This window comes from Lepidochelys olivacea (assembly GCF_965140295.1).
Source record: "Lepidochelys olivacea isolate rLepOli2 genome assembly, chromosome: 14".
Classification (NCBI taxonomy): domain Eukaryota; kingdom Metazoa; phylum Chordata; order Testudines; family Cheloniidae; genus Lepidochelys; species Lepidochelys olivacea.
This window is the reverse complement of record NC_140424.1, coordinates 17617532-17633846: the sequence shown is the minus strand read 5'-3', so window position 1 is coordinate 17633846 and position 16315 is coordinate 17617532. Positions and strand designations below refer to the sequence as shown.

The window sequence follows — 16315 nt, the reverse complement described above, 5'->3', positions numbered from 1 at the left end:
GAACTGGACCCAACACTGGTAGCATTCACATTTTCCACTGAATGAAGAAAAATAAAGGACTTGGAAAAGAAAGTGCTCACGTCAGGAAACTAATCATTCCCCTCCTATTGTGGCCCAAACAAATGTAAACATTGCACTGCCGTTCCCACAGTTCTGAAAAATCTGAGGGGCCATTAACACACAAGCACTTTTTTTAACCTTACACAATTAAGATCTATTATTACTAAAACAAGGATATGATATTACAGCAGCAGCAAGCAGTTCTGCAAATTACAAGCCACAGTCAAACCGAGAGGCCACTATGTTAAAGCAGGTTAGTAATTTGTGTTTTCAAGCTGTTACATAACTTGATCATACGTTCTGGGACAAAACAAAACAACACGACACCCCTGGGTTAAGATGGAGTTAATTACTGCTATATACTTTAAAAACTTAAGGGTAACATACACATTACAGGGATGTTGTAATTAACCAAAACCCAAGCATTAGAATCCCAAGAAGTTCCAAGTTAAGGCTGCTTAACAGAAATTTGAATGTGTTATATTGAAATACACATTTAAGACACCAAAAGAGTCTTAATTCTAATCCGTAATGACATCATTCACTAACAATACAACTATGATTAAGGTATCTTAGTGTCTGAAGAACTGATTTTTAAAAAGCGTTTTCTTATCCACTTGTCACTGGAGGACAGAGTTAGGGTTGTTTAGATGTCAAAATCCCTGTAATGTTTTTTACTCTTAAGTTACTAATACATACTCTCAAAACTTGAACTTCGTCTTACAGTAGCTTTTGCCTTGAATTTTCCTTAGTTTTGTAGGATTAATTGAAAACGTATACATGAATACTAAACAAGAAATCCAAAGAGAATGCTACTATGAGATATTTCTACTAGTTTGAACTATGTGGTAGCAACCTTAAGGGCAGTAGAGCAAAGGCAATGTTAAGAACTTCAAACACTGATGTCCAAACTAATTTGGGGCCATGGAATTTCAGAATGACGGTTGGGAACTTTTGACAAGAGTCCAGTCTCTCTAATGAAGCTGACTCACACTACCAATGGAATTGTTGCATGTAATTTAAATGTAGATGAATGGTGATTGACGGAGTTACCTCTGATGTCACAATGGCCCTGTAACATTTGCCTGAGGCGCTCATCTGGCCCTGTCTGTAGAGTAGTGATACTCAGACCTCAATGGTTCAGGAGCCAAATTAGCAATCAACTTTATCCAAAAGAGCAATAGTAGTGTGAATTCATGGTTTCTTCTATTATTTATATATATTATTCTCACAGCAAAATGACTGACCAAGTATTATTTTATTAACAATTGGTTAACATAGTAAAAGCATTCATATTGGTTAATAATTAAATCACAAAGCGTTTTAATATCATGTGCTGCAAAGAGTCGCTTGCAGCTCATAAAGCCTCAGTCTGAGCGCTTTAATGTGGCTTGCGTGGGAGAGCGCTCTAAAAAAAACCCACCTCCATGAGGGGCATAGCTCCCAGCACTAGTGCACTGTCTACACTGGTGCTTTACAGAGCTGAAACTTGCTGCGCTCAGGGGTGTTTTTTCACACCCCTGAGCGAGAGTGTTGTAGCACTGTAAATTGCCAGGGTAGACAAGCCTTGAGTATCTCTGGTGTAGGGTATATAATCATAACAATTAGAGAAAAAGGTTAACTCAGTTTAATACTTAACCTAATTTCATCAAATAAGTCAGTCTATAAAATCATGAACGGTATGGGGAAAGTTAATAGGGAAGCATTATTTACCCCTTCACAAGAATTATAGAACTGGAAGGGACCTTGAGAGGTCATCTAGTCCAGTCCCGTGCACTCAAGGCAGGACTAAGTATTATCTAGACCATCCCTGACAGGTGTTTGTCCAACCTGCTCTTAAAAATCCCCGATGGAGATTCCACAACCTCCCTAGGCAATTTATTCCAGTGCTTAACTACTCTGACAATTAGGAAGTTTTTCCTAATGTCCAACCGAAACCGCCCAGGAGTCACCCAATAAAATAAATAGGCAGCAGATTTAAAACAACAAAAGGAAGTACTTCTTCACACACCACACAGTTAACCTGTGGAACTTGTTGCCATGGGACGCTGTGGAGGTTCAAAAAAGAACTAGGTAAGTTCATGGAGGACATGTCAAACAACAGCTACACCATCCCCATAGTCTGGGAGTCACTAAACCTCCAAATGCTGGAAGTGGGACTTGACGATAGGGGATGGATCACTTGAAATTGCCCATATCTGTTCATTCCCTCTGAAGCATCTGGCATTGGCTGCTGTTAGAGACAGGATAATGGGCTACATGGACCATGGTTCTAACTCATTATGGCTGTTCTTATGTTAAAATAATTAATAAATTTGTAAATTCATTATGTATTTAAGACTTCAATGCTGTAAATTTGGGAAGAATAGGGTTTATTTCCCCTCTCCCCCCCAACACACACACATAAATAAGATGTGGAATTCCACCTTTAAGGACAAAACGGAACTCAGCACTAACTAATGAGCTGCAACCAGTGCTCCTTAATACAGTAATCCGAAAGTAAACCTGAATCTGGATTTTGGGCCCTTCACTAAAAGTTCTTAGAGTTCCCTTCCAGCACTGTAATTTCCCCTTCCTCTTTCCCCTTTTCCATTATACTCTCTTCCCTTCTCCATAATCTCGTATGAAGCTGGGAAGAAATGTTGAATTGTCTTCCAAAAATCCCAAAGAGCTTTATTAACATTAATTTCTTAAGTCCCAAACACCCTTATAAGAAAAGTATTTATATACATTTTACAGATAAGTAGGAAGTTAAGTAACTGTCTGAGACAGACTTCGGGCAATTGAGTGGCATTGCTAGGAACAAAATCCAGTCTCTCCTCCCACTTAACACACAGACAACATTATCTCAATTTCTTAAAATGCCTATACAGCAAAATAAATATACAACAAATCTCAGCTCAAATATTCTGTCCTCTACAGGCTCCCATCTCCAACTGACATCAATGAAGTTTCCATGGAAATGGAAAGAGCGGAATTATCAGAGTTGATCTGTACCATGCAGAACAGACAAACCTTTAGGTTGTATACTACTATTTCTAAGCAATCACAAACAAGAATTTGCCAATATAGCTTTAGATAAATGCTCATGGATCTCCCTACACAAACTTCAACTGTGTACTCAATATATTTAATAAGACATCCCAACCTTTCCCCATGAATGCACTTAACACTTCTAAACTGCTATCCTCAGATTAAATGAAAATTGCCAAACTGCCCAGTGTATACTTTTCCAGACCACAATTACCAGATACCCTTTCGCATGTAGTGCTGGGTAATCCACTGTCAAAAGCAAAGCAGTCAGTTTTCCCCATGAGTTTAATTCTGAATTTTTGAGCTTCTAGACAAATGCCATTTGGCTGATCAATGGGTCCTGCAACCACACTCCTGACATGTTCATAATCTAAACACCTTCAGAGGACTGAAATATTGAGAGTATTTTCAGATTAAAGCAATAACACTGAGTCTCAATGAATTTTTTTTCTCTTGGTGGTACTTCCTCCAAGTTTGGCAGGATGTTTTAGCTTTCAAAGTGTGAAAGGCTTTTTGCAAAAATACAAAAAACAAACCCACCCAGAACTGGGTAGAAGCAGCTGATGAACAAAGGAACTGCAGCTGTCAGCTACAATACAGTCATGTGTTTCCCCACAAAAACAGAAAGCTATGGAAATAGCTAATCATGTCACGAACATGCAAACTGCAGTAAGTCAGTTTTTCCTTGTGCTTAACTTAATTCACATTTTTGTAACTGCTGGACATTCTAAATAAGTTACATTCTAAACACAAATTAATTGCATGCTTTTTTAGACTTTTTTCCTTTGTGAAGCAAGAGACCATCATCAATGACACAAAACAACATAAGCTAAACTGGAAAAAGGCATTTTTACTCCACAATAGGACTGTCCACATTGGGAGTTATAACAGTATAATTCTACTAGCAAATTTCCCTGTGTAGTTAAGCCCATATTTTTAATAAAAAATTACAGAAGAGATGGAGTTTGGGATTAAAAATAATTGAAAAAAATCACAAGATTATAAACTGTTTTGAATAAAAGATAAGATACATACTAAGATTCTCCTCATTGTACAAACTTCCTGCATAGCAAGAAAATATATTTACTGGGAGGGAGGGATGGGAAGGACTTACATTCCTTAATTTCCAATTTCAAAAATGTTTTATAAAAAAAGGACCCACACTGTATGGATTTTAAACCTACTGTTACAAATTACACCCAAGGTTACTATGACAGACTAAAAAATAGAGAAATAACCAATTCTCTAAATTCTATATACTATGTGCACTTGAAAGAACTTTATGTATGGCCATTTTCACGGTTTCCCTTTCGTTATCAGTTAACCAATGTCCATTGTTTCAATGGATCTTCCACATAGCAATAGGGAAAAGGAACATTAAAAAAAAAAAAAGAAAATGTGATGAAGGCAACAAAAATTTGCACAGAATTTAGGGGCAGGTGTACTACCCAAAATTACTTTTCTTTAAAAAATGAATTAAAAGTAACTAGATTTCAAGTTGAGTGATATTCCTTTATAATGAAAGGGATGATCTGCTGATAAATCAGAAACAATTAAGAAAACTTCATACAATTCCAGATCTAGGGATTATATTTTAGTTCAACAATCTAAAAGACTAAACAGAGTAGATATGGAGAACTTTAAGAGTGAAGTGTATTTATGCTTCATGAAATTCTATTCCCTTTTTGTAATTCACTCATTTTAAAATCAGAACCTTACGGACAAAAGTCTTCACAGATCTGTTAAAAATAAACTAAGAAAAGCAGGCAAGTCATCTTGTCAGAAAATTCAAATGCACACATTTACTAAAATGTTGCAACTGAACCTTGCTCTGTTAGTTTGTCTAGTTTTATGCTCAATGAGTTTTAATGTACTTTGACTACTGCACTAAAATGGAGGAATTATAAATTTCTTTTTTTTTGCTACAGCTACAATTTATCATCAGTTAAAAAGTATTTCATCTTCAAAGAAGCATAAAATGATCTTTGATTTCTGTTTTAAGAGAAACTAAAATATATTTAACAGTTAATAGGAATAGTAATTTAATTCTTTAAACTGAGTGACTGTGTAAGTAGTTTATGGGCAGATTTTTCCGAAGTGCTCAGCAGTCAGCAGCATCTAGTGTTCTCAATGGGAACTGATGGATACCAGGCACTTATGAAAATTTGTCCACTTTATGTAGATGCCTAAATAGGAGCACAGTTTTTTGAAAGTCTGTCTCCACTTTAAGGTGCTTAGCACTTTTGAAAAAAATCTAGCCCTTAATCCTCAATCCAGTTTTCTTAAGATCACAAATTCTTAAAAATATATACTTACAGTCAATATTAACACAGCATATGGTAAAAAGAAAAGGAGTACTTGTGGCACCTTAGAGACTAACCAATTTATTAGAGCATAAGCTTTCGTGAGCTACAGCTCACTTCATCAGATGCATCTGATGAAGTGAGCTGTAGCTCACGAAAGCTTATGCTCTAATAAATTGGTTAGTCTCTAAGGTGCCACAAGTACTCCTTTTCTTTTTGCGAATACAGACTAACACGGCTGTTACTCTGAAACAGCATATGGTGTAGGTCTGATGCACACTAACCATGTGCAGCCACCAAATTAGGATATAAACTTCATTTCTAAAATGAAATTTGTAACTGTGGATGGAACATATTTATAGACAGAATGTAAGTGCAACAGACTTTCATCATATTTCTCTAAATACTCAACACCTTTGGTGCTGAAATCTGTAATATGGATGTCATTAAAACATGGTATATGCTTCCTTATGCACAAACTCATCCCTTGGAAGATCTGTTCAATATCAAAATGTGACCCTAAGAGCACCCCAATGCCAGAACGCAAGGAGGTCCCCAGTATCTAGCAGTGACCCTCAGTTGGTCTGACCAGTTTAGTGTACCACCCCAAATCACTGTTATCATACATGATACCTTTTAGAACTGGCCAGCCTTGCTGAAAGAACAACCTGGGAGAGAAAACTACTTTGAACAAGAGACTAATTTTTTAAGTTAGGTTTTAGACTTTGAAGCATATTTTTAGGTTCTAGTCTTTGAAGCATGTTTTTACATTTGTTTGTAACCATTTCTATCCCAATTCCTTCTACTTGGTATCACTTCAATGTCTTGTTTTTCCACACAACCATCTCAGTGTAGTGCTTCAAACTGAAAAGTAAAATCCTCAAAGTAACATGCTGGTGCTATGTACAGTCTCTTTAAAGTGAGCTTGACACGGTTTTGTGAGTAGTACAGTGAGAGGGGCTGAGCACTGCACCCTGCAAGCAGTAACCAGGCTGGTGCAAGCCTGGGTGAGGTCAGTGTGCTGTAAGCAGGCTGTTGGTGTATCAGGGCTCTAAGTCAAAGCTACACAGCACAAAAGCACCCAAGATTACAGGGCAGGCAGTGACAATCCTTTACTGGTCTCGGTAAACCCCAAAAGCACATCGCAAAGCAGCTGATTTTACAATATTTGAGTTTAATTTCCAAAATAAATTTAAAGGACCTCTAACTCATTTCAACCAGCCAGCATCACAGCTTATATTTTTTGGCTCAAGTGCTCATTTCTTAACCTCGTGTGCCAAGAGTAGTATGATATATACGAGGGACCCATCATTCTAATGTTGGCATTTTAAAGACTCAGCTGTGTGCTCAACAATGTGCATAACTTACATAAGAAAATTTAAACTCTTCAACTTAAAGAGCATTAGCATTCTCAAAGGGTTTTGAAAGCATATTCTTCTGGTTCCTTCTTCCATCTATCTAACCTTGGTAACACAAGAAAAGGCTGAGTAAACAGTAATTTCCCCCATTTCAGCTACTTTTAGCATTATGTAAACTGGGACATGAAAAGGAATCTTTAAGTCTATAATTTTCAGGAGTTAGCAAAGAGAAAACTTTAAAATAAAATGGCTGTAAATCTTTAAAATGACATACTTTTAGAGCATGGTGGTACATTTAAAGCCTAATGAAATGCACAACAATGCAAATTCAGCCCCCTGAGCAAGTAGCAGGACCAGGAACTAGGAAGATATGCAGAGGAGCGGGGAGGAATCAAAGATTCACCAGGGAGACTAATTCTATACCAATGGCTGGAGTAGTTTACGTGGAATTCTTATGCAGTGTCCCTCTATGGCCAGTCAAGACTGAGAGGATCCACAAGGTGCCTGACTTCCCCACAGCTTTACACTCCACCAGTTCTCTTCAGAGAGTGCCTCCAAGTCTGCAAGAAGAGGGGGCTGGATTTGCCCCGGCCTGAATCTATTGCTATCCCCAGATATACATAAGAGTTTCAAATGATACTTTTCAGAATTTCCATAGAGGAGATATATCCCTAATACTTTTCCAGTTAGAGAAAACATTTATTCCTTTTACCATGATGAAGTATTTGCAACACAACGGTACTGGTGAGAGCTTGCCTTACCAATCCTGGGTTAGAGTGAAGTAGAATTTAGTTTTACTTTTCTTTCTTTGAACAGGATTGTTTCAGGCCCCTCAGTAGAAGAAGCAAAATTTGCCATGGTGTATCAGAATAACGTAAAGGGGACCACGATTCTACTATCACAGTATATAGGTATTTCTCATCACTTTCCATTATTTATTTGTAACCTAAGTAGGGGAGAATAGGAAGCGTGCAGTTTAAATGGTCCACCATGCAACAAAGGACACTCATTCAGATGGCTTCAGTGGAAAAGGGAAGTTCTAAGTGGTGTCTCCATCCTAGAGCTGATATTAGGACTTGCTGTAACTAGTTTCAACTAGGAGGAGAGCTGTAGGCCTTTAGAGTATAGATATGTTTAGAGTCCTGGAGTGGGACTACAACTAAGACACCTTTCTATAGTCCCGTTGGGGATGCAGGTACCAGTTAGCACCTCCTTCGGGCTCATCCTACATTCCCAACCATTCAATATGAACAAAACTGAGCTCAGTTTCATAGATGCCTTGCAAGAAAAGTCTGAGGGCTTTCAATATTCTCAGACAGCTTTCAGATACTGTTGGTAAGACAGCCCTTACAATAAAGATCACAGAGTTTCCATTATTTCTTCATTAAAACAATCTGCCACAGCAATAAATAGTATGCTACCACACTGAAAAAGCTATTCTGTTCTAGACACCTTTAATTACTTTATAGTTTTGGGGGTGTTTCTTAGTCTCTTGTGATCAATGTCTCATGTTCTATTAACAGGGATTTAATTTTTTCCCCCCCAAGAAGTATGAGAAGTCTGCAAGCCTAAAAAACATTTTTATACAGATGTACAAAAACTGTTTCCTGAAGGGGTGCAATTTAAACTTGGCATGTACCATTATTTTGTCTGGAATGAGGAACTGTCTTGCTGCTACATTTAAAAAGTTTTGTTTTGAAACAGTTACCACCATTTGAAAGCTGGGTACTGAGCATGTGCATTATGAAACGTTCATTTCAACATAAAGTGGAATACGCTGTACATTCTTACTAGCATTATTTGGTCATTCAAATAACCATTGATGGCGAACTCTACAGATTTTACCTCTGTGATAGAAACCAAGAAAATTTAGAGTTTGGCTCTAACTTACAAAAAGCACTACTCACCATTTCCTGCAGTAATAACCCATCTTAACTACTGACTTTACCAATTTTCCAGTGACGTAAACACATTTAAAGCCAATGATATAATAATAAGGTACTGCAGGTGTACAAGTATATTCTTAAAATGAATATACTGCAAGCAGAATTCTTGTGATAATAACTGCCCTATGAATGAAGTTTATGTTTGAAACAAATCAAGTATACAATCACTAGTCTACATCTGAAGTCATGCAAAGTATTGTGTTTAACTCACTATTTTGCATTATATACATTCCTAGTCTATTAGTTCTGATTCTTTAGCTATTGTTATTTCAACTTTTTATATTATGGGTATTTTCTTCTCAAGAAAACAAAAGCTTAGATGACACAAGATCTTAGAGGATTTTCTTTGTTTAAAAAAAAAAAAAAAAATCCAGCATGCTTCAGATACAAATATCTCCACAAACACAAAATAGTTTGAAAGCACAAAGCTAATTTTAACATGGCAGTTTTAATGATGTTAGTAAGGTATGATGAGAGGAATACATTTTTGGTAGTTGTTTTGACTTAAAGAGTTCCTGACAGATATGTTAGATGGAAATAAAAATACTACCTCAACACAATAGAAATGTAACAACTCCTTAATTCAAATGGCAAAGTACACATAGAATTTTCGCTGAAAAATCATCTCGTATATATAAATGTCTAAAACAGGAACAAGTTTACTTAGTTACAAAAACACATGCCGTATTAAATATGTAACTACTGAGTTTAATAGAATATTAGAAAACATGAGTAGCAGCTGTGGTATTGCTTGTAAATAGCATTACAAGGTGCTGAGCATACACTGGTACCAATCAAAATGTATCAATACATAAACATGCAAAAATGAGGTCTTCAGTGGATTAAGATATGAGATAATATGCATTTTATTTAGACTTTCTTTAGACTATTCTTTTTAGGACCAAAGAGGGAAGAAGTTGATGTGACTGCTCTTCACATCCTTTTTCTATTTCATGAGAACTTGAACAACTGTGGTTTTGACTAAGTGTATACAGCAATATCAGAGATCTACTTCTGTTATTTTTAAAGTGGGAACCTAGGTCAGGGTCACTCTTCAGTACTGGTGGTTTTCGTTTGTAAGAAGTACACATAGATTAGTGACCACACACCTCATGAGCTTTGTTTAGTGTTGTGATAATTGGGGGGGGAGGGGGGGTGGAAGGGGAGAAGAGAGAAAGAGTTCCTTTTTATGGACACCCCAGCATGCGGTGGTTCAGAGCCCTAAAAGTTCTAGCCTTCCCATTGGATCTTTTGGCCAGGTGCCCACTCACTTCCTTTTACCTATGCATAGTAGTAAAACTTTTTAACACTTTGCAGGTAGAGCAATTAAAAAACAGCTACTAAAAATATTTTTATAGCTACTGGCTGGCTGTCCATAAAATGGAGCTACCCACCCCCCTTCATTTATCACAGGTGTTTTTGTTCAACCTCTCTGGCCTTACCTTATACTCATATCCCCAACCCTTCCCAATTAAATCAAAATAGAACTGTTAAGAGAATACTTCTTGCCTGCTGCTCTGACCACATCACCCTCTTCCACTGTAACAAATTTAAGCTTCTCATCCTCAGTTTCAATGCTCCTCACAGCTCTGCCTCTAGTGTCTGCTCATCCGCTATTGTGTTTCTTTGCCCCTCCAAAGATGCCAGCCTCAACGGTCCTTTCAACAGCTTCTCACACAAACACCTTTGTGCCTTCTTCCACTTGCAACAGCCTAACTGACCAACACCTGCTCCTTCAGACCCACCTCTGCTGCAAACCCTAAAATAAATCTCCCAAAAATTATGGCAAGGCTTTGGGGAAGGTTTGGTATTTCCTCTCCCTCCTACCACTTATAGTCTAAGAAGACAAGCAAAATATAAGTTCTTCAAGGCAGGTACTCTGTATTCTGTACAGGACCTAGCAAAAGAAGCCTTGACCACACTTCAGCAATACAAGTAATAATATTCAAATAAGAAAATTACAGTTTAAGAAGTGATACTTACAGCCATAATTAACTCAAAGGGGTGTTTATACACCCGCACGGGGGATTGATATTTCTGCACCATGGTTTCAGATTAATAAGAACTATTCAGACCTGAAAAACAAATTTTTAAAATGTCATTGTCACATGTGGGAGGGCAGTTTTACTGTTCAATGTTGTTAGTTTATGAGAGAGATTCCTTGCCCATCTCCTCACGTACAGTAACCTACATCATGAAGATTGCAGTGGCAACAGAGTATTTAACACCAGCTGAAACTTTTCTGCTGAGCTTATAGCTGAAGTAAATTATACTGATGTGCCACCATAAAAATTTCTTTGCTTGCAATTAGTTTTTTGTTTTTTTTTTTACTCTCTCTCTCTCACACACACACACTGCGATAGAAGTGCTACAGATGTTCACGAGTTTGCGGGTTTTGGGTTTGTTATTAAGAGTGTAATATACAAGTTCACTTACCACCCTACTATAGGGTCTGAGCAACTATATATATTTAGACAGCATCTATATTTTAAGTGCTTCCAAAATGTTTAAAAAAAAAAAGCAGCAAATTGGTATGTTCTCATTCTACCATTTTAGCAACATACTGTTGGGACATTTCAAAACCACTCATTCACAAATGAGCATTACAAGAAGTCTCATGACTATTGGCACATACTGTTAGATGCAAAAAGCTCTGTCCAGGTTAGCCACACAGTCCCCTCCCATTGAACAAAACCCTGCAAAACTCACAATTCATGGTATATTATTATAATCCCCCATTCTGACTCTCAGATTGCTGAAGGGATAATTTAAAACAATTAAGATACAAGGCCCTGAATTCCATTTTCTAATAACGTGTAAAATCTCAAAACGTTTAAAAGATGCTTTTTCCTCTGAAATAATGTATTATGTGTAAATAGGATTAGAGTATCCTTCACTATTTTCAACCATGAAAGGAATACAAAGTGCTGATGGACCAACTTGCTGATGAGGTGAGAAGGAAATAAGTTAAGTAAACTATGGATATGTTAATACACACACACACACACACACACACACAGACAAATTCACTGCAGGCATAAGCAGAAGCAAGTATGTTCATTTACACCAGCAATGAATTTGGTCCATCAAGTTCTTTCTTGAATGCATACTAATAAAAAATACTGGCATCAGTACCCTTGGATGAAAATATTGGCTGCTAGCCAGATTTAAGACATACATGCAATGTTAACTTCTTTGAACAAACAGCCATATTTCTCATTAATACTAATATGCTCTTACAGTGTCTATATTACTTCCACAAACTCATCAACTTCAGATGAACAGTACAGTGGACAGAAGTCTCACTTAACAGAAACATGAAGCAACAAATGCTAAAAAATAATGAGACAGATAATCTGGCAAAAGATTTATTCAAGTGATGAATTCATCCATCTACATTCACGCTCTGGATTTATTTTAAAATATCTGAAAGTGCAGTAATAAATAGTGTTTAATTTTTAATTCTGAATTAAAAATTACAAATCCATTTGCAGTGTAGAACTTCAGCACTGTTTTCCATTACAGATTGGAAATCTGTATAATATATTCTTGCTTGGTTAGTTGAATTGACTCAGTATACAGATTTAAAGGAAAAGGCAACAATTATAAAGCCATGGAGACTAGACATAAAACAGAGGTCTTCTAGACATGAGCTAGGATAGTTCTTAGTCTGCTTTTAGAAGAATGAACGTGGCAGTCTCATGTACATAATAGGTCTCAAAATAATACCTGCTAAAGTCTGTGGAAAACAGTTTCTATTGTTATAGCAAGATTTAACTAAACGATTCAAACGTATAACTCATAGCCTCTCCACTAAACCAGCCTCAAAATACCAAAGGAACATTAACAGCCTCTTCCAAGAGAGTTTTTAAGTTATATGTTAAACAAGTATTTGGTAAGATTCTAAAGCCAAGGAATACTGGGGACAAAAAAACCTCATCTGAAACAAGAGACACCTTAAAGCTATTTGACAAATGACTAAAAGCTACAAAACCTAGATAACTGTAAAGAAAATGGACAGATAGGGAAGATTCTTTTCCCTCAAGAGAGACATTTAAGACAAATTTATCTGAAGTCCAAAGTGTCTTTCTGGGCTTTATCAAAAGCACCTTACTGGAACAAAATGTACGTACAAATCAACAGAGACATAACATCTTCAAAACACAGCTGCTTTCCCACCAAACTACAAGACTCTCAAGACTAAGTTTTAGAGAAAGCTTGGAAAGATTTTCAAAGTAATAGTTTATCTGACATTTTAGTGCTTCTGTCTACAGTGAAGAAGCTCTCTGGTCACTAAAGTGAAGACAAGTATCATCTTTAAATTGGGGAAGGTGTCAGTAGTCCCTGACCAGAGGGAGAAACATATATTCCCCCCACCCCCTTCCAGAAGCTAGGGGAGGGGGAGGGACAGAAAACTTGGGAGAGCTGGAGCTAGACAGAGAAAGCCGGAGGGAAAAAAGTTGCTTCTTTAGGATGCCCAATGGTGGGGGGGGGAGGAGGGAGCGAGCACCTAAAGCAGGCAGGAGAGGTAAAAGGAGAAGTACGGGAAGAAGTAGCAGAAGCAATCAGAAAAAATGGGGGGGGGGGAGAGAGATTGTACCCTTTGTTTCCTCCCCTTCCTTTACGGAAAGGGAGTGTAAGCACAACGGAGCCGCGTGAAAGCATTAACAGAGAGCAGGGAACAAACAGGGAAGCAGAGGGGGACTCGGGACATTGAAGAAAACTGGGGGAAGCAGCAAACGGATTCTAAGGAGAAGCTATGAGCTAGCGCGGGGCGGGGGGGGGGGGGCAGAAAATCTACAGGATGATGGGAAGAAGGTTAAACTCTACCGGGACCCAAGCAGGGGGAAGCAGTGTGAAGGGGGGTAGAGAAGTAAAAATAACGGACAGCAGAGAGGGTGGCCACTGAGAAAGCAGGGCCCTGGGAAAGTAAAAGGGGGTGAGTAGGTTCGGGGAAGCAGGAAGAGGCAGGGTGCACAAATGTAGCGGTATAGGGGCAGAGGTAGGGGTACAGGGCGGAGAAGTGTGGGGGTACCAGGGCAGGGTGGAAAGGGGTAAAGATAGGGGCACAGCCTGGAGAGGGGCGGGGGCACAGCCTGGAGAGGGGCACAGACGTAGGGGAATAGGGCCAGGGTAGGGGATGCAGGGAGCAAGGGGGCAGTGGAGGGGTCGGGGATGCGGGGGGGGGGGGACGCGGAGGGCGCAGGGGAAGGGATGAGAAAGGGGGAGGGCGCGCGGCAGGGAACGGAGCTTTGGGGTGCCGGTCGGTGCCACCTACTCACCTCCTGTCACAAAGACCGGCGGGGTTCTGGCCTCATGTCGGCTCCGGGCGCAGCCGCCGCCGCCGCCGGCCGGTTCCGGGGAGGAGGCAGCGGCCGCCTGCTGATACTAGTGACAGGGGGAAGGAGGGGCCTGGCCACCTGCCAACGCGTGCGCATGCGCGGCCTGCAGACACGCAAACACAGCACACTCTGTTAAGTATTGCGCGTGCGCATCCTAGGCCAGTCTAGGCACAGCACGGGACAGTCTGGCTTTGCACTTTTGCGCGTGCGCGGCTGAGGAGCCAGGCGGAGTGACGATCTGGCCGGCTGTCCGATCCTGCGCATGCGCTGGTATGATTGGCGGAGGGAGGTCTCGCCCTGCTGCCCTCAGGCTGGCAGCATGCAGCAGTGAGGTGCTACTAGACGGGAGGGGGCGCTCCAGTCGCTCAGCCCCAGCCTGCCCCTTTGCAGCCCCTCCCCATCATTAAGCAGCATGTAAAGACACCAGGAATGCATCCCACGAAGTGAGCTGTAGCTCAGGAAAGCTTATGCTCAAATAAATTTGTTAGTCTCTAAGGTGCCACAAGGACTCCTTTTCTTTTTGCGAATACAGACTAACATGGCTGCTACTCTGAAACAAGTACTCCTGTTCTTTTTACACTAGGAATAGCAGCAATACAGGGGAGAGTCCCACCCCCAGCACAGACAAACTGCAGCAGGCACCTGCAGTGAGGCTGGGAGGCCTCCTGCTGCAGCTCGGCAAGGGGTCTAGATACGGGGGTCAGGCTGGGGATCCGCCTTGGACAGTGACTCTGAATCTTTCCAGACTCCTGTACCCCTTTCAGGAGTCTGATTGGTCTTGCGTACCTCCAAGTTTCATCTAGGGATGCCAACTGTCTAATTGCACAAACCCAAACACCCTCACCCCACCCCTTCCCCAAGCCCCCGCCCCTTCTCTAAGGCCCCACCCCCGCTCACTCCAGCCCCCGCTTCTCTTCACCGCTGGGCTGGAGGTTGGGGTGCAGGCTCTGGGCTGGGGCCGAGGGGTTCGGAGTGTAGGAGGGAGCTCCGGGCTGAGCCTGGGGCAGGGGGTTGGGGTGCAGGAGGGGGTTCAGGGTGCAGGTTAGGAGGGAGTTTGGGTGTGGGAGGGGGCTCAAGGCTGGAGCAGGGGGTTGGAATGCAGGAGGGGGTGCAGGCTCTGGGAGGGAGTTTGAGTGTTAGAGGGGGCTGGGGCAGGGTGTGGGAGGGGGTTTGGGGTGCAGGCTCCAGCAGGGTGTCTAGTGGAAGTGGCGGCATATCTGAGGGCAGGTGGCTCTGCACACTGCCCCAACCCTTGCCTGCATCACCGCCCCTGCTTCCTTGCAGGACTCAGGCCTAGGACATTATTTCAACTGAAAAATAAATTTATTAGTGTTAAACCCTGTCTCTTAGACCACCTAGCCATCCCCTCCTAGTATCTCCCCTCATAATAAAATGAATCTGGAATAAAACTCTCCTCTGACTTTCACTTTCCTGATGTTATCAACATAAAATTCTATGAAGGCTGGTTTGCCACCAATAGTAAATTGATTACAGAATGGATGCTCTCCCATTTAAAGAGGGCACACATTGTTCACCCCTCCCCCCAATCACTCCAATAGCACTCATCTTTCCCTGGCTTTGATTAGCTGTTCTATCTCTATTCAGCCAGCAATTACAGAGGCTGGGATGCTCTACAGATGTGGATCGCTGGGAGAGAGCGGTCTCACTGCAAGTTTATAATGATAACCATATCATCTGTAACGTGCCCAGAGCAAGAAATACAATTTGGTTTCTGTAGTGGTTTTTCCACTCAAGGTATCCTAATGTGCTTTACAATAATAACTTAGCAATTAGGGGCCAGATTCTGTGTGTGCCCACTGGAATTCTATTATGGAATGGTTACATGCTCCTCCATGCTGTTCAAGGATCTTAATTTCCTCACTTTGGACATTCAAGAGCCTTTTTGACTAGCTTCCTTGTATTTTTGAAATCCCTCTTTCTAAAGTGCCACGGTAATATTTTTGGTACAATTCCTTCCCTGAGGCCTTAATTATATTTTGATCACTATTAATTAGTGATTCAACTATAGTTATTTTTTGAACAAACCTGTGTGGTATTTAAGACTAAGTCACTAATAGCCTCTCCTCTGCTGTTCTCTCATATTAGCTGTTACAAGAAGCAGTTATTTAAGGTGTTGAGAAACTGCTTCTCTAAACCTTTTCCCACTGTAGCATTAGACCACTTTTACGTGCACACAGGTAAAGTCACCTGGCAATACTGTGTTATTAGACTTAGTTGGCTTTTTTATTGTCCTCGGTATTGTGTGCCTAATA

General features: G+C 40.3%; 1 protein-coding gene across 14 annotated transcripts in view; it reads right to left on the bottom strand.

Moving 5' to 3' along the window:
* Positions 1-16315, bottom strand: part of SEC14L1 (SEC14 like lipid binding 1) — a 120078-nt gene that overhangs the window by 47695 nt on the left and 56068 nt on the right. For 3 of the 14 annotated variants that reach the window (XM_084647593.1, XM_084647594.1, XM_084647582.1), the window contains one exon: positions 10684-10775. The exons of 9 other annotated variants lie outside the window; for them this stretch is intronic. In XM_084647593.1, the coding sequence (XP_084503719.1) occupies positions 10684-10746 (63 nt within the window). In that variant the 5' untranslated portion in view covers positions 10747-10775. Of the gene's footprint in view, positions 1-10683; positions 10776-13982; positions 14123-16315 lie in introns of those variants that run through there. 2 more of the 14 variants (XM_084647583.1, XM_084647586.1) reach the window with 2 other exon arrangements.